Source organism: Schistocerca serialis, chromosome 2, assembly GCF_023864345.2.
Source record: "Schistocerca serialis cubense isolate TAMUIC-IGC-003099 chromosome 2, iqSchSeri2.2, whole genome shotgun sequence".
Lineage (NCBI taxonomy): Eukaryota > Metazoa > Arthropoda > Insecta > Orthoptera > Acrididae > Schistocerca > Schistocerca serialis.
The window spans coordinates 537592625-537615419 of NC_064639.1; the positions used below are offsets into that span (position 1 = coordinate 537592625).

At 42.1% G+C, this 22795-nt stretch overlaps 1 protein-coding gene across 1 annotated transcript in view; it reads left to right on the forward strand.

Moving 5' to 3' along the window:
• Positions 1-22795, forward strand: part of LOC126457512 (probable actin-related protein 2/3 complex subunit 2) — a 50106-nt gene that overhangs the window by 19162 nt on the left and 8149 nt on the right. The window contains exons 5-6 of the mRNA XM_050093849.1: positions 17316-17536; positions 22334-22535. Of these exons, the coding sequence (XP_049949806.1) occupies positions 17316-17536; positions 22334-22535 (423 nt within the window). The remainder of the gene's footprint in view (positions 1-17315; positions 17537-22333; positions 22536-22795) is intronic.

A 22795-nucleotide genomic window follows, 5' to 3' on the forward strand; every position in this document is an offset into this window, starting at 1 on the left:
ACGCTGCCCCCAGCGGTGAAATACAGTACTGTCCTCGCCCACCTCTCCTCGGCCTACCAGGGAGGTGTCGACACAGAAATGCGATCTGACCTTTAGCGCTACGGTCGTCCATTCGGCCAGTGCTAAGATCGCCCGGTCAATGTCTCCTCTTCCTCCCATCACCCTGAAGACACAAGCACCTTCATCAACTTCTGCCACGACTAAGACCCAGAAGTCGGATGCAAGGGCTTTCTAGAAGGAACTGTCCCATGAAGACTTCTTACGTACCCCGAACTCCCAGCCATCGATCAGTACTTCGACTAAACGACCTTCCAAGAAGGCTCATAGGAAGCAAAGCTCTCCTTCTCCGCCACGGAACGTTTCTTCTCCAGCGCCATCCAGCAGTTGCCACCCCAGGCCGTCATCCGTTTCGCCTGGCCGAACATCTGGTCGTTCACCGGCGGAGGAAGCTCCCCCTCCCGGCCATCTTAACATGGTGGCCGACGAACCTATTGAAAAAATGGACGATGACTCTCCGCCTATTGATAGCAGCAGCAGTGCTCGCTTGGAGCCAGGCCCTCAGCGGCCTTCGAGGTGACCCCTTCTTGCTTCTCCTTTTTCTTTTTCTTCTCACGATGGCACTTCTTCATTGGAATATTCACGGCATTCCCTCCAACCGAGAGGACTTAAAGTTGCTGCTACGCTTGCTCGTAGTAGCTCCCCTGGAAACGAAGCTACGCCCATGCGATCGAATTGACTTGGCACACTATGCCTCTGTGTGTTTTGACCTACCCCCTGTGGCAGGTATTCTGGCTCATGGAGGGGTTATGTTGCTGGTCCGGGATGATATCTACTACGATCCCATCACATTGCACACCGATCTGCAGGCAGTTGCCGTCCGAATTACTCTCCCCACTTTCACATTTTTCATTTGTACCGTTTACACTCCATCGTCGTCTGCCATTACTAGGGCAGACATGATGCACATTATTGCTCAACTATCTGCACCATTTTTGTTGACTGGAGACTTCAATGCCCACCATCCCCTTTGGGGCTCTCCAGCATCCTGCCCGAGAGGCTCCCTGTTAGCAGACCTTTTCAACCACCTCAATCTTGTCTGCCTCAATTCTGGCGCCCCTACTTTTCTTTCGGACACAATTCACACCTATTCCCATTTAGACCTCTCTATATGTACTACCCAACTTGCACGCCGGTTTGAGTGTTACGCTCTTTCTGAAACATATTTGAGCGATCACTTCCCTTGTGTTATCCATCTCCTGCATCATACCCCATCTCCATGCTCAACTAGTTGGAACATCTCCAAAGCAGACTGGAGGCTCTTCTCTTTCAGGCCGACATTTCAGGATCAAAACTACGCAAGCTGCAATAGTCAGGTCGCACACCTCACGGAAGTCATTCTCACTGCTGCTGAATATTCCATCCCTCATTCTACTTCTTCTCCATGTCTTGTACCAGTCCCCTCGTGGACCGCAGCATGTAGAGACGCTTTACATGCTCATCGGTGTGCCTTACGCACCCTTAAACGCCACCCTACGATGGCGAATTGTATTAATTATAAACGATTACGTGCGCAGTGTCGTTGTGTTATTAAAGAAAGTAAGAAAGCCAGCTGGGCTGCTTTCACAAGCTCCGTCAATAGTTTTACTCCCTCTTCTGTTGTTTGGAGTAGCCTGTGCCGGCTATCTGGCACTAAGGTCCACTCATCAGTTTCTGGCTTGATGGTCGCGAATGACGTCCCTGTGGCCCCTGAGGATGTCTCCAATGCCTTCGGCCGATTTTTCGCAGAGATTTCGAGCTCCACTCATTACCACCCTGCCTTCCTCCCCCGAAAACAGGCAGAGGAGGCAAGTCCACCTAACTTCCACTCCTCAAATCATGAAAGTTATAATGCCCCATTCACCATGCGGGAACTTGTAAGTGCACTTGCCCGTTCACGGTCCTCCGCTCCGGGCATGATTCTATTCATATTGAGATACTGAAGAACCTTTCTCCTGCGGGTAAAGGTTTTCTTCTTCATACTTATAATCGCATCTGGATTGAGGGTCATGTTCCCACATGCTGGCGCAAATCTATTGTTGTCCCGATTCCTAAGCCGGGGAAGGACAAGCACTTGCCTTCCAGTTATCGACCCATTTTCCTTACCGGCTGTGTCTGTAAGGTGATGGAACAAATGGTTAACTCTCGTTTGGTTTGGCTGCTCGAATCTCGACACCTACTTACCAGTGTACAATGTGGATTTCGTAGGCGCCACTCTGCTGTTGACCATCTGGTTACCATGTCGACCTTCATTATGAATAACTTCTTGCGGAAGCGCCAGACAGTGGCTGTGTTCTTTGATTTGGAGAAGGCTTACAACACCTGTTGGAGGGCGGGCATTCTCCACACCATGCATAAATGGGGCCTTCGCGGCCGCCTCCCTCTTTTTATTCGTGCGTTTTTAATGGATCGACAGTTCAGGGTACGTGTGGGTTCTGTCCTGTCTGACGCCTTTCGCCAGGAAAATGGCGTGCCACAGGGCTCAGTTTTGAGCGTCGCTCTCTTCGCCATAGCGATCAATCCAATAATGCATTGCCTCCCAGCTGATGTATCAGGCTCCCTTTTCGTGGGCGATTTTACCATCTACTGCAGCGCACAGTGTAAATGTTTCCTGGAGCTTTGTCTTGACCATCTTTTCTCCTGGAGTGTTGCCAATGGCTTCCATTATTCTGCCTAGAAGACGGTCTGTATTAACTTCTGGCACTACAAAGAGTTTCTCCCACCGTCCTTACATTTCGGTCTCGTTGCTCTCCCATTCGTGGAGTCAACATACATTTGGCAGGAAACTTAGCTGGTCTCCACATGTGTCATATTTGGCTGCCCATTGTACCCATTCCCTAAACGTCCTCCGTGTTCTCAGCGGTACGGCATGGGTAGCGGATCGAACCATCCTACTTCGCCTATATCGGTCGATTGTCTGCTCAAAGCTGGATTATGGGAGCATTGTATACTCCTCTGGACGGCTGTCCATCTTACGCCGCCTTAACTCTATACAACATCGGGGGTTACGTCTTGCAATCAGAGCGTTCTATACTAGTCCCGTCGAGAATCTTCCTGCTGAAGCCGGTGAATTGCCACTAACCTACCAGCGCGATATACTGCTTTGTCAATATGCCTGTCGGCTATTATCAATGCCCAACGACCCATCTTATCGTTCTTTTTTTTTATGACACTCTTGACCATCAATATGGGTTTTATGTATGTGCCCTGCTACCCCCTGGACTTCGCTTTCGTCACCTCCTTCAGCACCTTGATTTTTCACTCCCTGCAACCTTTAGGGTGGGCAAGAGCCAAACGCCACCTTGGCTCCAGGCTCAGGTTTGCGTTCACCTTGACCTCAGCTTGCTCCCAAAGGAGGTTACCCCAGCTTCAGTATACCGCTCGCGGTTTGTCGAACTTCGTTCGAAGTTCATTAATACGATCTTCATTTATACAGTTGGCTCTAAGACCAATGACGGTGTCGGGTGTTCTTTTATTGTCGGTGCACACAGTTTCAAATACTGGCTCCATGGCCATTGTTCGGTCTTCACAGCTGAGCTATTTGCCCTCTATCAGGCTGTTCTTTACATCCGCCGCTACCGACATTCTGCTTATGTCATTTGCTCTGATTCCCTGAGCACCATCCAGAGCCTCAGTGATCCGTATCTGTTTCACCTTTTTGTGCACCGGATCCAACGCTCTCTTCAGCAGCTGGCGGACGACTGTTCTCTGATTACCTTTCTGTGGGTTCCTGGCCATGTCGGTATCCCTGGGAACGAAGCTGCAGATGCCGCGGCCAAGGCTGCGGTCCTCCAGCCTCGGACAGCTTCTTGTTGTGTGCCTTCATCTGATTTTAGCAGGGTCATTTGTCAGTGCATTTTATCGCTGTGGTATGCCAATCGGTCTACATTTACTGAAAACAAGCTTCAGGCCTTGAAACCTCTCCCCATGGCTTGGACGACCTCTGCACGCCCTTCTCGGCGGGAGGAGGTCGTTTTGGCCCGGTTACGGATTGGACACTGCTAGTTCAGCCACCGCCATCTGCTGACGGCTGTGCCGGCACCATTCTGGCCATGTGGGCAAGTGCTGACAGTACGCCACATTTTAACGTCCTGTCCGATTTTTAATATACAGCGCATTGATCTTGGCCTGCCATGTACTGTGAATGAAATTTTAGCAGATGACCCAGGAGCAGCTGCTCACGTTTTTCGTTTTATCCACTTGACAAACCTGTCTAAGGACATTTGATTATGCTGTTTTCTTTTAATCCCTTGCCTATTAATGTGCCTTTTATAGTGTTGTCCTTTTTAGTTGCTGTTTTAACATTGTGCCTCGCAGGGCATTCATAATTTAGTCTGGGCGCTAATAACCACTGTAGTTGTGCACCCTAAAACCACAAAAAAAGAAAAAAAAATTCTCTGGTTGTTATTTAGGGAAACATGAGCCAGTATACCAGGGTAGGTCTTCCTTTTCACACATCAGTACGTAGGGTATGCTGGCTTACAGAGAAGGATAAAATAGGTAGAGCTCATAAGAAATGATGAAGCCACCATGCTACTCTACTTAGGTAGTCAGTGGTAGATCGAGAGTGCTATCACTAATGTCATTGAAAGCAGATGGAAAGTGTAACCCCACATCATTCACTCAGCACCTGTGCGTTCTGATCAAACAGTTGTCAGTATAATGTATCCAGTTGCTGCTGATGATTTGCTAAGACAAGCAAAAAGCGATTGTGAATGGAAGTTTCAATTTGCAGTGTACCAAAGACAGAGAGAATCCAAAATAACAATGAGAGGTTAACCAAACTGAGCTATGGACAGTCTCTCTATGAATTTCCTCATGTTCTTGCAGTTTGATCTTAATTTAGTTCCTGATAGTTTCACACTAATGGCTCCTCTGGGCTCTCAGAATATTCTTATGGGAATTGTCCACATGTATATGCTACAACCCTCTACCACAGTAAGTTGTACTCCATATTGCATTGAGTATGGCTCGAAGAGTGATGTCAATTTGGCTTTCAGTCCATCTCCTGACAACATAATGAATGATTTGTGAATTGCTCTGGCTGCTGTGTTGCTTGTCTCAGTCATTGCTGAACACAGATGTGAGCAAAGATCTTCACTGTTGTAGGAGATAATTCTTCTTTGCTACATGTTTTCCATACTGTCATTAGTAAAATAACATAGTACTCATTCTGCCTATAAACTTTCATGACACCTTTACAATTAAGTACTGGTAGAAAATAAGGCTATATTTGTCCTGTGTGGTTGCAGTATGTATTTATGTTGTAGTTTAGTCAAACATGTACTTACAAATTATAGCTGCAATTTTTCACACAAGAAGTAATTACTGTAAATACTGCTACTTAATGCAGCTTGCTTCACACTCTGTCTCGCCAGGTTTAGTACTATTTTTGCCTCTTTGATGATTCATTATACATCTTGTTTTGTAAATAATATTTTTACATATTAAATGACAGGTTAAACATTGATCACATTACAGTTAAATCATGCATCACTGTTTGCAAAATACACCTTCAGATCAGTTTAAAAAAAAAAAGTCTCTTTTTATTTGGCATCAATTTGGTTAATGTGAGTTACTGAACATAGTCCTTAGTTCATGTACTGCTAATGATAAAAGAATGACAAGAGATTTCATTGTTGTTCAACAGACAATTGCGTAACAAGTATTACCATCCACTATGCAACTGACAAGACAATCTTTAAAAGGGTTCTAGTTAAATGAGTTAAGTATCAGACCACTGTAATACTGCTTCCACTGTTTTGTAAATACTGACCATTAATGAGACTTGTGCTTTGGTTCATGTGTATTTGACACAAATTAACACCATTACAAAGTGATGATTCAGGATAGGATGCCATTAAAGTCCCTTTACTCAGATAGCAAGACAAATATTAGTAAATCACTCCTATTGTCTCAAAAGTATACAGAAAGTGCTACCTGGATAATATTTTACAACTCTGTGAAAGTTGACAGTGTTCCAGGACTGGAACTGAATTATCCTACTGAGTTGACTAGATACTTACTTCTAATTTTGATAAAATGTACTGAACAATTCTTGTGTAGTAAGTGACAGTGAGACAGCAAATTTCATTTTTTGACCAGGTGAATGTCATTTTTTTGAGTAAATTAAAATTTTTCCCAACTTTTGCTTTGTGAAAAACCTGCTCCTTTCTGCCTTAACTACTACTACAGCAATGAGAGTGTGTTCACATTATAAATGTCTTACGCATACTACTGTGACAGTAGCCATAGACTGAAATCATCCTGTAAAAGCATATTTAAAAGTGTATGTTTGTCCATTTCCTTCCCCTCCAATGTAATGGGAAACAACTTCAACAGAATTAAATAAAGGAGCCCTCAGAATTGCTAAGGTTGTGCTGCAATGCTGTGAAGATAAAAAAAGCAGCTTTTCATAATAATCAGATGACTGGTGGAATTTGTTAAACCTCACTAATTATTATTATTTTTTAGTTCAGAGATGCTTTTCTGTCACTTATTTTCACTATTTTTTTATGGAATTATTGCTAGTTTGCTGCATGGAACATTTCCATTAACTTTCAGAGCAGCGGCAGAATATCCCATCAAAAAAGCTGATAATAAGCAGGCAGTAATGTAGGTATAAGTCTGCATCCAGTGACACAATTTTAAACATTTGCAGAGGGTGTGGGTGGAGGGAGTTGTGAATAATGGTGAACCTTGCCTCTTGAATGCAAATATTTCTTGAAGGTTAAAAGTCACAGTTCATGCCATACATCAATTATCAGTACTTCTTGTACAAAATCATTCATGCCAGAATTATCTTTCTTGAAATGATAAGATCCTTTGCTGACGTGATTTGTCTGATGGCACTTGTCACACACACACACACACACACACACACACACACACACACACAGACTGCAGTCTCACGCAACTGAAATCACACTGTCAGCAGCAGCACCATTGCACGATGGGAGTGGCGACTGGTTGGGGGTAAGCAGCAGGCTGGAGCGGTGACGGAGAGGGATAGTATGGTAGGTGTGACGAACAGTGAAGTGCTTCAGACTAGACTGAGAGCAGGGCACAGATGAGAAAGGCGGGGGGGATAATTAGTGCAAAAGGAGAGAAATAAAAAGACTGGGTGTGTTGGTGGAATAACAGCTATGTAGTGCTGGAATGGGACAGAGAAGGGGCTGGATGGTTGAGGACAGCGACTAATGAAGGTTGGGGCCAGGATGATTGCGGGAACGTGGGATGTATTGTAGGGAAACTTCCCACCTGCGCAATTCAGAAAAGCTGGTGTTCGTGGGAAGAGTCCATATGGCACAGGCTATGAAGCAGTCATTGAAATGAAGGATATAATGTTTGGCAGCGTGTTCAGCAACAGGGTGGTCCACTTGTTTCTTGGCCAAAGTTTGCCAGTGGCCATTCATGTGGACAGACAGCTTGTTGGTTGTCATACCTACATAGAATGCATCAAAGTGGTTACAGCTTAGCTTTTAGACCACATGACTGGTTTCACAAGTAGTAGCCCTGCCTTTGATGTGGTAGGTGATGATGTTTGTGACTGGACTGGAGTAGGTGGTGGTTGGAGGATTTATGTGACAGGTCTTGCATCTAGGTCTATTACAGGGGTATGAGCCATGAGGTAAGGGATTGGGAGCAGTTGTTGTGTAAGGATTGATGAGTATATTGTGTAGGTTCAGTGGATGGCGGAATACCAGTGTGGGAGAGGTGGATACGTTAGTAAGCAGGACATTTCTCATTTCAGGGCATGACAGAGGTAATCAAAATCCTGGTGGAGAATGTAATTCACTTGCTCCAGTCCTCGGTGGTACTGAGTTAAAAGGGGAATGCTCCTCTGTGGCCTGACAGTGGGACTTTGGGAGGTGGTGGGAGACTGGAAAGATAAGGCATGGGAGATTTGTTTTTATACATGGTTGGGATGATAATTACGGTCAGTGAAGGCTTCAGTGAGACCCTCGGTATATTTCGAAAAGGACAGCTTGTCACTGCAGATGTGATGACCACGGGTGGCTAGACTGTACGGAAGAGCCTTCTTGGTATGGAATGGGCGGCAGCTGTTGAAGTGGAAGTATTGCTGGTGACGATATGGATGGAGGTACTGATCTTTGAGATGGAGGTCAACATCTAGGAAGGTGGCTTGTTAGGTTGGGTAGGACAAGGTGAAGCAAATGGAGGAGAAGTTGTTGAGGTTCTGGGGTGGAGGAATGTGGATAGGGTGTCCTCGCCTTCGATCCAGGTAGCAAAGATGGTATCAATGAATCTGAACCAGGTGAGGAGTTTAGTATCCTGGGTATTTAGGACTAATTCCTCTAGCTGGCCCAAGAATAGGTTGGCATACAATGGTGCCATGTGGGTGCCCCTAGCCATACGCGGATTTGTTTGTAGGTAATGCCTTCAAAGGAGAAGTAATTGTGGGTGAGAATATAGTTGGTCATGGTGACTAGGAAGGAGGTTGTTGGTCTGGAATCCATCAGTTATTGGGAAAGGTAGTGTTCAGTGGGAGTTAGGCCCTGGGCATTAAGGATGTTAGTGTACAGGGAGGTGGCATCAATAGTGATGAGCAGGGCACTGTGAAAGGGACAGGAACGGTGAGGAGTCGATGGAGTAAATGGTTGGTATCCTTTATATAAGAGAGAACGTTCCGGGTAATAGGTTGAAGGTGTTGGTCTACAAGAGCAGAGATTCTCTCAGTGGGGGCACAGTAACTGGCCACAATGGGGTGTCCTGTCTGATTAGGCTTATTGAGTTTAGGAAGCATGTAGAAGGCAGGGACTGGTAGGGGTGAGTTGAGAGAGTGACTCTAGGGAGAGGTTCTGGGATGTGCCAAAGTATTTGAGTAGTGAATGGAGAGCCTGCTGGATTACTGGAATGGGATCTGTGGCAAGGTTATGTAAGTGGAAGTATCGGACAGCTGGTGGAGTCCTTCCGCCAGCTAACCCTTGCGGTTCAAAACAGCAGTGGTGGAGCCTTTGTCTGCAGGTATGATTATAAGGTCAGGATGAGTTTTTACATGGTGGACTGCGGTTCTTTCTGTGGATGTAAGGTTAGTTTGCACGTTGAGGGATTTGGGGAAAGATGGTGAGGCAACGTTCGAGGTTAAAAAATTCTCGAAAGTTAACAGGGAGTGGTTTGGAGGCAGTGGGGATGGATCACGGTTGATGGAGGAGCGAACTGAGTTAGGCAAGGTTCAATATTGGTCTTTTGTTGAGTCTGATTTGTAGGGTTGATGGCAAAAAAGTTTTCCACTGTAGGGACTGGTAGAAGGAGATAAGATCTTTAGCAAGTCCTGCATGATTGATTTTGGCAGTGGGGCAAAAGGTGAGGCCTTTGGAAAGGACTGATATTTCTGTGGGGCTAAGGTTTCTGAAGGAAAGGTTCATGACTGTGTTGCAGGTTTCTTTAGGTTCTGGATTCTGTGTGGTGCTGGGAGAGAGTTTTGGAGGGTAGGGTAAGTGTAGTAGGTCTGCAAGACGGGGTTTGTCAGCTGTGAGGCAACATGGGGGAGGTTTGGACGTTGTTGTAGAGGTGGTGGACAGTGGTACTCCAAAGCAGGAGTAGGAAGTGAGCAGGATGGAGAGCTTTTTGAGATGGTGTTGTGCATGTTGCTCAAGTTCCTGCAGGGCAAGAGTTTCAATCTGAGTTATGGGTTCCAGGAATTTGGGATTGCATAGCAGGAGAATTTTGCAGATGGAGAGAAGGTACTGCAAGGAGGTTTGGGCTTGGTTGATACGGTTTTGCAGAACTATGTTCGTGAGGGCTAAGGATTGGTGGAATCTGAACAGGTGGAGGTCATTGTGGAAGGAGGGGTGGAGCCAGAGATGGGTAATTTGATGGTAAGGCCATTAGGGGGGATTCCCTGAGCCAAGCAACAACACAGGAACAGTATGTGGGACGGAATCTGGCTAGAGATAAGGAAACTTTTCTGTATTGATGCAGGTGGGAGGAGCAAGGATCCATGGTGGTGGAAAAATGTGAAAAATTACATAAATAATGTAGAATTATGTCTGAAAAATTTCGCAAAAATACACCCAAATATGTGTGAAAATCCACAAAAAGGATTAAATGGATGCAAAAGGGGAAAACAAGTTGAAATCTGCATGAGTCAGTGATAGAGAAAACTCACTAAAAGTGGCGAAAAGTCACAAGGGTAAAGAATAACTTTATATGGGCAAAGGGTAAATGTGAAGAAGAGGGACAGCAGATGTGACTGGATGGTGGAATTAGTGGGTGTGAACTGGGATAGAATGGAGAAAGTATGGGAGTGTGGGGATGGGTTCGTAGGATGAGATATAAGATCATGTGCCATGGGAGAGATGCGGGAGATAACATGCAAAAATACAGGAAATGATGCAGGGAGAGTGATCAATTTGGAAGTATAGGATTAATTATATCGGCCTGATTCATGTGGGACATAAGATGCTGCACCAACAATCAGTGTGATCTTGTAGCTATCTGTAGTGCACAGCCGAGACGGTTGATGCATTGTGGCTAGTAAGTCGAGTGTGCAGTGCAATTTGTAAGGTGCCAAGAGAAACACAGGAAAGAAGAGAAAGAAGAACGAACATTGAGTATAGGGTTTCAAAAGAAAATAGTAACACTACCTTTCCCAACACCCGATGCATTCCAAACGAACAACCTCCTTCCTAGTCAGCATGACCAACTATATCCTCACCCACAATTACTTCTCCTTTGAAGGCATTACCTACAAACAAATCCTCGGTACAGCTATGGGCACCCGCATATCACCATCGTATGCCGACCTATTCATGGGCCATCTAGAGGAATTCTTCCTAAACACCCAGAATCATAAATCCCTCACCTGGTTCAGATTCATTGATGACGTCTTTGCGATCTGGATCGAGGGTGTGGACACTCTATCCGCATTCCTCCAGAACCTCAACAACTTCTCATTTGCTTCACCTGGTCCTACTCAACCCAACAAGCCACCTTCGTCGATGTTGATCGCCACCTCAAAGATGGCTATATCAGTACCTCCGTCCATATAAAACCTACTAACCATCAACAATACCTCCATTTTGACAGCTGCAACCCATTCCACACCAAAAGCCCTTCCATGCAGCCTAGCCACCCGTGGTCATTGCATGTGCAGTGACAAACGGTCCCTCTTGAAATATACTTAGGGTATCACCAAAGCCTTTACCAGTCATAATTATCCTCCCAACCTTGTACAAAAACAAATCTCCCATGCCTTATATTTCCTGTCTCCCACCACCTCACTAAGTCTCATCGTCTGGTCACAGAGGAGCATTCCCATTATAACTCAATACCACCCAGGACTGGAGCAACTGAATTACATAGTATGCCAGGGTTTTGACTACCTCTCATCATGCCTAGAAATGAGAAATTTACCCTGCCCACTACCCTTCCCACCCCTCCCACAATGGTATTCTGCTGTCCACCGAAGCTACACACTATACCTGTCCATCCCTACACAACCCCTGCTCCCAACCCTTACCTCATGGCTCATACCCCTGTAATGGACCTGGATGCACGACCTGTCCCATACATCCTCCCACCATCACCTACTCCAGTCCAGTCACAAACATCACCGATCCCATCAAAGACAGGGGTACCTGTGAAACCAGTCAGGTGGTCTACAAGCTAAGCTGCAACCACTGTGCTGCATTCTATATTGGCATGACAACCAACAAGTGGACCACCCTGTTGCTGAACATGCTGCCAAACATGATATCCTTCATCTCAATGACTGCTTCACAGCCTGTGCCATAGGTACCCTTCCCACCAACACCAGATTTTATGAATTGCACAGGTGGTAACTTTCACTGCAATACATCCTACGTTCCTGTAACCCACATGGCCTCTACCTTCATTAGTCAATGTCCTCACCCATCCAGCCTCTTCCCTGTTCCCATTCCAGCACTACACAGCCGTCATTCCGCAACTACACCAAGTCTTTTCATTTCTCTCCTTTTCCGCTACTTCCTCCGCCCCCTCCCCCCCCCCCCCCCCTATCCCCTGCCCCTCCACTCCCCTGCCATCAGTTTAACCTTTCAGCACTTCACTGTCCACCATCCCCACCATACTATTCCTCTCCCTCCCCACTCCAGCCACCTCCTTACCCCCACCCATTCGCCACTCCCATCACGGCTGGTGCTGCTGCTCGCATTGTGGTTTCACTTGCCTGAGACTGCAACTGTGTGTGTAAGTTGCATTTGTGTGTGTGTGTGTGTGTGTGTGTGTGTGTGTGTGTGTGAGAGAGAGAGAGAGAGAGAGAGAGAGAGAGAGAGAGCGAGCGCACACGTGTATGTCTGTCTATTGTTGTCGAAGGCCTTAATGACCGAAAGCTATAATTGTGTGTGTCTTTTTGTCGTACCTAAATGTGACTCAGCATCTCCCTATATGGTGAATAACAACTTTCGATCTCGTAATATTGTCGCATTCCATCCTGGATTTTCCATTGTTTGAAATAACAAAATGACGATTGATAGATACATATACAGCAGCCTAAGTGTATTGTGTTGAAGCATCTTCTTCATTTGGTTTATTTACATTATTTTGCTATATGGTTAATAGCAACTTTCCATCTCGTAATATTGTCGCGTTCCATCCTGGATTTTCCATTGTTTGAAATAGCAAAATGATGATTGATAGATGCATATACAGCAGCCTGAGTTTACTGTCTTAAAGCATGGTCTTCAGTCAGTTCATTTACATTATTTTGCATGGAAAATCAAACTACAGTAATAAACAATTTTATGCTTAGCAATGTGAGAGCAGAAACATGCCAGAGATGTGCCGTACTGTTGTCATTTGGTTGGATGGTGGCTTGTATGAGGTAGCCAGAGGTGGATTGACAGTGGACAGTGGCCATTGTAGGGTGAGGAAGCTCTTGAGCATAAACTGTTCTAATATTAGTGCAACTAATAGCTCTTACATGGAAATGTTTCTACATTGTTTTGCTATTATTGATGGGTTAGAAAGTGAAGTAAATTATCTTTAAGATTGTCAGACTGCAACATTTAGCTTACAGCTGTAATTTGGTTTAAAGAATATTGTGCATGACATAGAAACATTTCATTTGAATACACAGAAGGCCTTCTTTAAGGTGATGTAGGGTGTTAGGCACTTTGACTTTAACTCTGGAAGTGCAACATCTCTGTTGACTCAGCCCACAACTGCAGTGATGTTAGTATACTAATGAATCCTGAACCATCTGGAAAGTTGAACATGGTATGCTTTTCATTTGACCTCTCAGACACAGTATCTAATGGGGGGAGGGGGGGGGGGGGGTGCCACCCTGATAAGAGGCCTGATGAATGCAGCAGGTTGTATCCTACCTGTCAGGCAACTTCATGACGTTAGTTGAGCTGCTGAAGAGGCCTTGTAAGTTGCAGAAAAACATGCAAGGAAAGCAAAATAAAACTGGCCCAGAAAATTCTTCTAAGACTGACGTGGAATCGAGGAAATGAACAGAACAGCTGCTTAACACAGAAAATGCTGGAAACTGTAATTCTTATGCACCAGTCTGGCCATCAAATGTCTGCACATGTGCATCTCCTACATTTTATCATTATGTTGAATTGAGTTGAGCAAACGTAGTCAGCGACTAGTTCAATGTAGCACAAAATCGCGCCTTTGATAAAACAATGAGTGTTATCTGAAACACAATTCGTGGAAAATGTGTGTGGAATTCTTTGTGCAAGAGTTTGCCATTGGAAGAGTTTTCGAAAAACCTGCAACAAAGTCTTCAATGCAAAGCTGGTAAAACGGTGTGAAATGTGCTCCGTAGTGAATAAAAAGTGTAACTACCTGAACAGAATTTGCACATCTCCATCAGTCTGTAGGTGATTTTAGTCATTTAGGCTGTGGTATAGGGCATGCCCTGTGCCTACCATTTCATCTTCTAATGCACGAGACATCTTCAGAGGCTATAAATAATTTTGCAATGTTATGTATGAGGTATGGTTATAAAACAACAAAACTATTGCTGTAAAACACTTTTTTTCAAATACATATATATTTACCTGTTGCCACCCTCACTATACTCCCTATTGTATACCTGCAATGCTCCATTCAAATTTTCTGTTAATGGAAACAGTGCTGGAAGCCTACCTCTCTGAGCTCCTTGATGTGTGCTGCTTTTTCTTTCACTGCATCGAGAAAATGAAATCTTATTCCTTTTAATGCAGGTTTGACCTTGAGGAATAATTATGTCATGTTGTTCTAGGTCAGGTGAATAAGGTCAGTGGTCTAATACTGGGATGCTGTGCTTCATAGAAACTTCATAATAGACAGTGCGGTATGAGCTGGTGCGTTGTCTTGGTGCAGAACCCATGACTTGTTTTTCACAATTTGGGTCATTTTTTTCTTATTTTCTCGCAGAGTTGATCAAGAACCTCGATTTATTGTTGATTTAATAGTTTGACCTTCAGGTACTCAGTGAAGGTACACAGTTCCTTGAATATTGAAGAAAACAATCATCACCCCTTTGAATCTTGATTTCCTCATTCAAACTTTTTTTGTTCTCTGTGAAGTTGGACATTTCCAAATCCTGGATTGGTGCTTAGTTTGAGGATCATAAGTGAAAAACTGTGATTCATCACATATTATAACTCCTTTCAAGAAATTAAGATCATTTTCAGTAATATTGAAAGTGTCAGTACAAACATTTTCACGAGCTGCTTTTTGTTTAGTCGTGAGAATTGTCTGCACCAGTTTTGCACACATTTTTGCCTTGTTAAACTGATTATGTAAAATTTGCGTTATACGTTCTTTGTCAATTCCTACAGTTTCAGCAATCAATTGAATACTCGACCACTGGTCATATTGAATCAGATTACCTACTTTTTTGGTATTTTCATCCATTTTTGATATTGAAAGGTGTCCTGTCCTGGGTGTGTGTCATCTTCAGTATCTTCTTGGCCATTGTGGAAATTTTTGAATCACTCAAAAACTTGCATATGTTATAAACAGCTATACCCTTCTTGTAGTAAATGCTAGGTTTCGGTAGCAGTTTTTCCAAGTTCCATGTGAAACTTCATGACAGTTTGTTGCTCTATTATTACACTTTCATTTTTGCTCTAATATTACACTTTTCATTTTTCTGGCAAAACAAAGTGTTATCTCTTACACAAATGAAGGCCATGACCACACTGATTTGTCTATAGACCCAGAGATGCTGCATATGACTGAGAATGCTTCACACTTTGCAGCTGTTTGTTGTTTGCACGAGTGCATTTACTCCATGACAACATCAGTCCCATTATTTTATAGCCACACCTCATATAAACAGTTTGGCTTGCTTTTATTGTTTGGTTTAGAGAAGCAACAAACAGAATCTTTATAGCCTCAAATGATGTCTCCAGTATTAGTATTCTAAAAATGCCCGTACAGCTAAAATCACCAAAAATCAAAGTTACTTATTTAATGACTGAATTTGACACACTGACAGAAAGAAATTAGTGCAGAAAACAGAAGTAGCAATTGTGCATAATTTTTCAGCACTGTTAAACTCCATTTTGGTGTCATGACCACACCCCTCCTGTATTTGAGTTGCACCATTACATATGCCTGATGTTTGTGTGATTCACTGGTGCTTTTGTATCCATTGATTATGAAATCAGGGTCATATACAAGAAGCAACACTTCACACTTGAAAGCATTTTTATTCAGCATACACAAAAGTACAAGGGTGAACTGTCTTTCTCAGCAGAGTTGTCCTGTTTATACATATGTAGGGTATTATAGCAAATTCCACTACTGCACAGCATTGGCTTATAATTGAAACCTTGTACCTCAGAAAAGTTATGCATAGTTTTCTCACTTAATATGATTGCCTAACAATATGTGTGGTTTCTTTTTTTCCTCACTAGAGTACAGCACAAAGGTCATTTTTTTCCCCCCCGTGGCTTAGTAATAGTTAAGAAACTGGGTTCTCTTCCTAATAATGCAACAAAAATATTTTTGTTTTATGTTTGAGGTTATAGGTTTTGATTCTAAACCAATGATAAATGAGTACCAGAACCATCCAGAAATCACAGATGTTAAATAATCAATAATTCCGAGTGACAGCAATCGTACCAGTGATCTGCATGTTGCCAGCTAGCAACTTTAGCCCTTGTGCCACAGTAGTCAGAACACAGTATGCTGCAATATTTTTTTCTGCAGCTCATATGTGTCAAACAAATTTACCGTAAAAAAGGCCTTTGGAGTACAGTGGCAGTCGTTGGAAATGGATGGTTTCTATTTTGATCAAACTGGGTGCTTTTTGTAGTTAGCTGTAAGGTACGATGCATCATTCACACCCATGTGTGGATGTCTCTTTCCAACATTTACTATTTTCCAAGCTTTGTAGTAACATATTCCACAGTATGCTGTTGACGTGTGTTAAGAGCACTGCTGATCTTCTCATATACATATTTTAGATCCAATATATTTCATAAAGACCAAACAAAAGTGTATTATGGAATACACTGTAATGTTAAAATGAAAGTTTTCTGGATGTGGTAGACTAGAAGGCCACTCTAACCCCGGTTGAAAAATTGGTTTCATCAGTGACAGTTAATTACATATGACACAGTACCATGCTCGGAAAACTGGCATGTTAACTGACTCTGACTGCAAAATCACAAGCTGTAATGCTTGTGAAATTAGCCCAATTTTTGTGCATTGTAATTGACATGCAGCCAATGAACATAAGACAGTAAAAATTAAAGAAGAGCTTCATTAATGAACTTTGGGGTTACAGGGAGGAATATGAAATAGGCTGCACAGGAATAACTGAGTGGATGGCTCAACTCTAACAAAAGTAGTTGAGTTTCTTCGTAAGCTGCCAAAGTGACACAAATTAAATGCTAAAAGTCCAAAGGCATGGCACATTTATCAGATTTATTGTGATACTTCTTGGTTTTCCACACGTTTATGGATGAATCAGTGATTGCTACCTAATTTTATTGTAAGCAATGTGTCACAAACATACTGTTGAAGAATGTACTTAGTTTTTAAAAATGGTTATTGATGAGTTTCTGATTTCCCAACAGTATGATGCTTTCAGTTTAGATTGAAGCAGTAGAAGCAAGCAGGTTGTGATTGGGAAGGGGTAAAATATAGGTACCAATGCAGGAGGATAGTAGTAGCCTGCCATGCTGTTTGGCAGTTGTTTTACTAGAGATCTTATTTAATAGATGCAAGATTTATTGTGTTCTTACTTTTTTTATAGTAACAAAATATGAGTTTAAAATTTGTTAATAGTTACGCAGTATATGTGACAAGTAATTGTCTTCTTACAGGTATGTTGAAGCAAAAGCTGATAGAGTGACCGTTGTCTTTAGTACAATATTTAAAGATGAAGATGATATCATAATTGGAAAAGTGTTTATGCAAGAATTTAAAGAAGGAAGAAGAGCAAGCCATACAGCTCCCCAGGTTCTGTTCAGTCACAGAGAACCACCTCTTGAACTCCAAAACACTGATGCCAGAGTAGGAGAAAATATTGGATATATAACCTTTGGTAAGATTCCGGTTAGCTTTGTACAATCTTGTGACGGATTGTGGAAATGTAAATCCCTGTATGCTTATGCAATGAAAAACAATATCAACTCCCATTGTTTTTGGGAAGGCGTCTTGCCATCTATGTGTGTCAAATAGAAATAATTTATTTCAGAGCATTCAGCAGTTTTGTGTGTGTGTGTGTGTGTGTGTGTGTGTGTGTGTGTGTGTGTGTGTGTGTGTGTGTGTGGGTGGGTGGGTGGGTGGGTGGGTGGGTGCGTGTGCGCGCGCGCTCGCGCCTTCATCATATTCCAATGCAAAACTCAAGGTATACAATCAATACTTCAATCAAAACTAGTGATTAGATTTGTTGTTAGATAGTGAGACTTTTTAACAAAGGCTTTATCACAGTAGTTCTCTTTCTAACTACATTCTATGGTGTGGTGCAGCAAAGTCCATAAGCAGTCGTGCCGCTTTTCTCAAGAAATGTATTGAAATGCATACCTAAATAAAAGTGTTAGCTTAAAATCCATATTTTTCATATTATAATATTGCAAATGGTGTGGTGTGACACAGCAAAGATCATAAACAGCCTAGCCAGTTTTCTAAAGAGATGTGTTGAAATGCACACCTAAATAAAAATTTTAGCTTAAAATCCATCTTTTTGAAAATATTATATTGCAAATGGAAAGATATTAACTCTTGAGAAAGCCATAGTCAGTGGCCATTATAAATATCCTGATTCACTTCTTAACATATTAGTTGTCGTGTTTGCCCTGATGAATACTATAGTTGCTAAGTAAGCTCACCACACCTAAACTAACAGAGAATCCAAACTAAATATTCTTCACACTTCCCAATGTGCATTCTACAGGCAGCTACTGCAGAATTATGCTATTGACAGGAGTATCATGTGATACATGGCTCCTTGCCATCTTGCATGGCCCCACCATCAGCTTTCATATGTGCACACTACTAAAGTACCAGTGTTTTCAAACCAAATTGGGGGTGGAGAACAGCTCACCATTTCACATTTTCTGGAGTTTCTACTAGAATTGTAAAGTAACAATTTTTTTTAGCATAATAATCAGGAGAATATATCTGCAACAAGCTTTAAACATTTTTGACTGGAAACCAATGGCACAGTGAATTACATTCTGTTTGTAGAGCAGTTGATTTTCTAATTATGTGACTTGGTGGCTCACTTGGTCAATATTGATTATAAACCTGAAGATTTTCAGTCTTAAGATCCAGACTTTTAAATGCTACTGTGGTTTGAATTCACATTGAACTGTAAGTATCTCAGTAATAAAGTTCACATGTTGAAATGAGAAAGGAGCATACCACCTCTACAGGGGAGGGGGGGGGGGGGGGATAACCATATTACAAGATACCTAAAAGATAACCATATGTGGATGACAGATTATCCTTCATAGTACAAAACTTACTTTTCTTTGTTTATTCAATTGTCTGGAATTTTGATTATTCAAATGAGTTATAACAACAGTTGGTCCAGATAATTGTGTTTCCACTGTATTTGCTGGTTTATCCCTGCTCAGTTAAGACATCAATAAGTGTGAAAAATGCAACATATTTCTGAACTCACTCATCAGGATTTTATTTGTTCAAACAGCCCTCATGAAGAGCTTAAGATGTGTGTGGCACTGGAAAAGTGGGCAAAGGGAAGGGATATTATTAAGGACTGTTGACATGCTAAAAATTTATTTTCTTCTTCAAACCAATAGAGTTCCAAAATAGAAAGTAATTAAGAGAAATTTTGTTTTAAGTGCATGTAGTGCAAAATGTAAGTCAAGTGAGACGATACAGACAACATAAGGAAGTGTAAAAGAGAAAAAGTCTTACGTTTAAATAAAGTACCTCTTGCTCAGAATTTAGGTTTTTTTTTTTTTTTTTAGTTCTTCTCTGATCTGTGGTGCGTAGACCCTCCCCTCACCACTGAATTTCATATATTTCTCCTGTAGGTATTCATCACTGACTGTCTGTATTAGTTTCTTTCAACTTTTTGTAATATATGTAAGCACCTGTACTCCTTGATGGTGACAGTGGTTCAGATTTTTTCTATGTTTTTGGTTTATAGTTCTTAGCCTACCATGTAAGGTTGATCACTGAATGTTGTTATGTGTCTCTGAACTGGAACAAATACACTGCTGACCATTAAATTTGCAACACCATGAAGGTGGCATGCAACAAATGTCAGATTGGCATGATGTGCACTATATGCTTGGATACACAAATGATTAATATTTCAGCTACATTCTTTGTATAAGAAAAGATTAAAAAGTGGATTACTCATTCAGAAATTACGTCTGAATATTAGTTGTTTGTGGGAAGATCATATTGTGCCTCTATGGTAATGATGGAAGCTGAAGAAATGAATTAAAATTTGTGCAACGGCCAGGACTCAAACCTGAGTCTTCTTGCATTCTATGCAGCACTATGGTCAACACTGCTGCATGAACTACCAAAATCGAATGCCCTCCCCAAGGCAAACTTCAATTCATATCTTCAGCTTATTTTCCCCCTAAATTGTCACTATTGCCAGGGCTCTCTGACATTGGAATGGCACGCCAGGGTTGGACGTAATGGGGGAGGCCCTGTACCCCAGGTGATCTTATGGAACTTATAATTAAATTTTCCCTGAGACATTTAAGCCTCATCTTTATCTATGATAATGATGGAAGCTGAAGAAATAAATTAAAATTTGTACCAGGACTTGGACCCGGGTTTTCTTGCAGAGCCCTGGCAATAGTGACAATTTAGGGGAAAAATAAGGTGAAGATATGAATTGAAGTTTGTCTTGGGGAGGACATTTGACTTGAGTAGTTCATGCATCAGTGTTGATTGTAGTGCTGCACCGGTGTGGTGGTCAGCATTTCTGCCTAGTATGCGAGAAGACATGGGTTTGAGTCCTGGCCATTGCACTAATTTTAATTCATTTCTTCAGCTTCCATCATTATCATAGATAGAGATAAGACTTAAATGTCTTGGGGAAAATTTAATTATAAAATATATTATGCCTTGTTGAGAAAAGAAATTTCTGCCAGTGTGTCAGTATTCAACAGCGGCAGTATTGCGGTATATCAAGACTGCACTTCGTCGTTCAATGATATTGCCTTCACGTTGATTGGGATCTCATGATTGTGATGCAAATACAGAATTGATGGGTTCAGGAGGGTCATGCTCAATACCTCACAGGACCTCAATGACCTCACACTCAGCTATCACCCATAAGAACAGACACATTGTTTCGTTGACTTTGCAGGATCATGCAGCCTCATCAGTTACCTTCAGTCAGGAAGTGGGCTTCTTTACAAGAAGATAATTTTCTACACATATAGAGAAAGATACTGGAGAACTGCAGATTGTTAGTGTGCAGCCATTGTTGTGGCTTCCCTTGACATGGCAGCAAAGAAAGGTGCTCCAACAATGGTGTGCCCAACAACACTGGACACAGGAATGACACCATCCTGTATTACAACAAGATTCCCAGTTCTGCGCACAGCATCGTGATGGACGTGTCCATGTAAAGAAGTTCCAAGGACAACAAACATTGACAGATTGCATTGATCGTTGTCATATGGACCTAGCAACTAGTGTGATGGTGTGGGGTGTCATTGGGTACACTAAATGATCACCTCTGGTTCGCATAGCCAGGAATTTGGACAGTAGACATCACATTTTATCTTAAATTATGTAATGCAAGAATGCATGTTGCCCGTCTTGTCCAGATGTACTTTGACAGTGGTAGTGTTTGACTGTTGGCCTTGTCAGGATGCTCTTCAGATCTCATACCCAATAAAAAAAATCAGATAATAGATTAACCAAAATACTGGCATGGCATCACACCTGCCACTGGGATTGATGAACTTTGACAGAACAATTAAAGCAGCATGGAATGCCATATCTTGTCATCCAAGCTTAGTTAAACTCAATGCCCAGCTTAGAGTCATTGAGGCTGGCAGAGGTGGTAAATCTGTGTACTAAATTTAACACTCTGTATATTCCTAAATCATACAAATTTAGCCGGCCGAAGTGGCCTTGCGGTTAAAGGCGCTGCAGCCTGGAACCGCAAGACCGCTACGGTCGCAGGTTCGAATCCTGCCTCGGGCATGGATGTTTGTGATGTCCTTAGGTTAGTTAGGTTTAAGTAGTTCTAAGTTCTAGGGGACTAATGACCTCAGCAGTTGAGTCCCATAGTGCTCAGAGCCATTTGAACCAGCCATACAAATTTAATCATTCTACTGCACAGTAAATGCACTGTAAGTAAACTGTACTAAATTTAACACTCTGTATATTCCCAAATCATACAAATTTAATCATCCTACTGCACAGTAAATGCACTGTAGGTAAAAATTTGTTTTTTGCTATTCTTACTGTGTTGCAACTTCAGTGGCCAGCAGCCTATATTAAGTCAGCAAATGAAGACAGCTGTAGAGTTCCCCAAGGAGAGCAAATCAGGGGGCTTATGTCTTATAATAGGAAACAATTTGTTTTGTTGGTTGCAAGAGTGTTACCTTGGTTAGTGCTCATGTAAATTTTATTGCACCTACTAGTAGCTACTTGGTCTGTCATTAAGGATTCCGAATTAGAAAATTCTTTAAAAGGATAGAAAGGTAGAGTAATTACAATGGAAGAGATTGTTGAATGTTAACCAAATGTCTTTCTTATGTATGACAGTTGCCTCATTTTTCTTGTAAAATCATTTTTAATCAGTTTATATGTCCACAGAAATGCAGTGTAATTAAATTATTTTGATAAATAGTGTAATTCTAACTGTGTGTCATACCATTTGTTTTAGTTCTGTTCCCACGACACACAAACAGGAGTACCAGGGACAATACCATAAACTTAATTCATATATTCAGAGATTATCTTCATTACCACATCAAGTGCTCAAAGGCATACATCCACTCTCGCATGAGAGCTAAGACATCAGATTTCCTCAAAGTCCTAAATAGAGCAAGACCAGAACCCAAGAATGTAGAAAAGAAAACAATAACGTAAGTGTAACAATTTTAAATATTGGTTGAGTGCTGCAAATCGTGCTAGTTTCTTGTTAACTAGAATGTGTATATTCTTGGTGGTGTTTCCCCATGTATGGTACTTCATTTTGATGCTGATTTTACTATCCTTTTGAATTGTTTGTTGTTAATTTTAGATTTTTTTATTTTTAACCATCACAAAAACTTACTAAGTTGGTGCATTTTGTTCAGGCTTGTATGACTGACTTGAGTAGTGTCTGCAGTCACATTCCACGTTA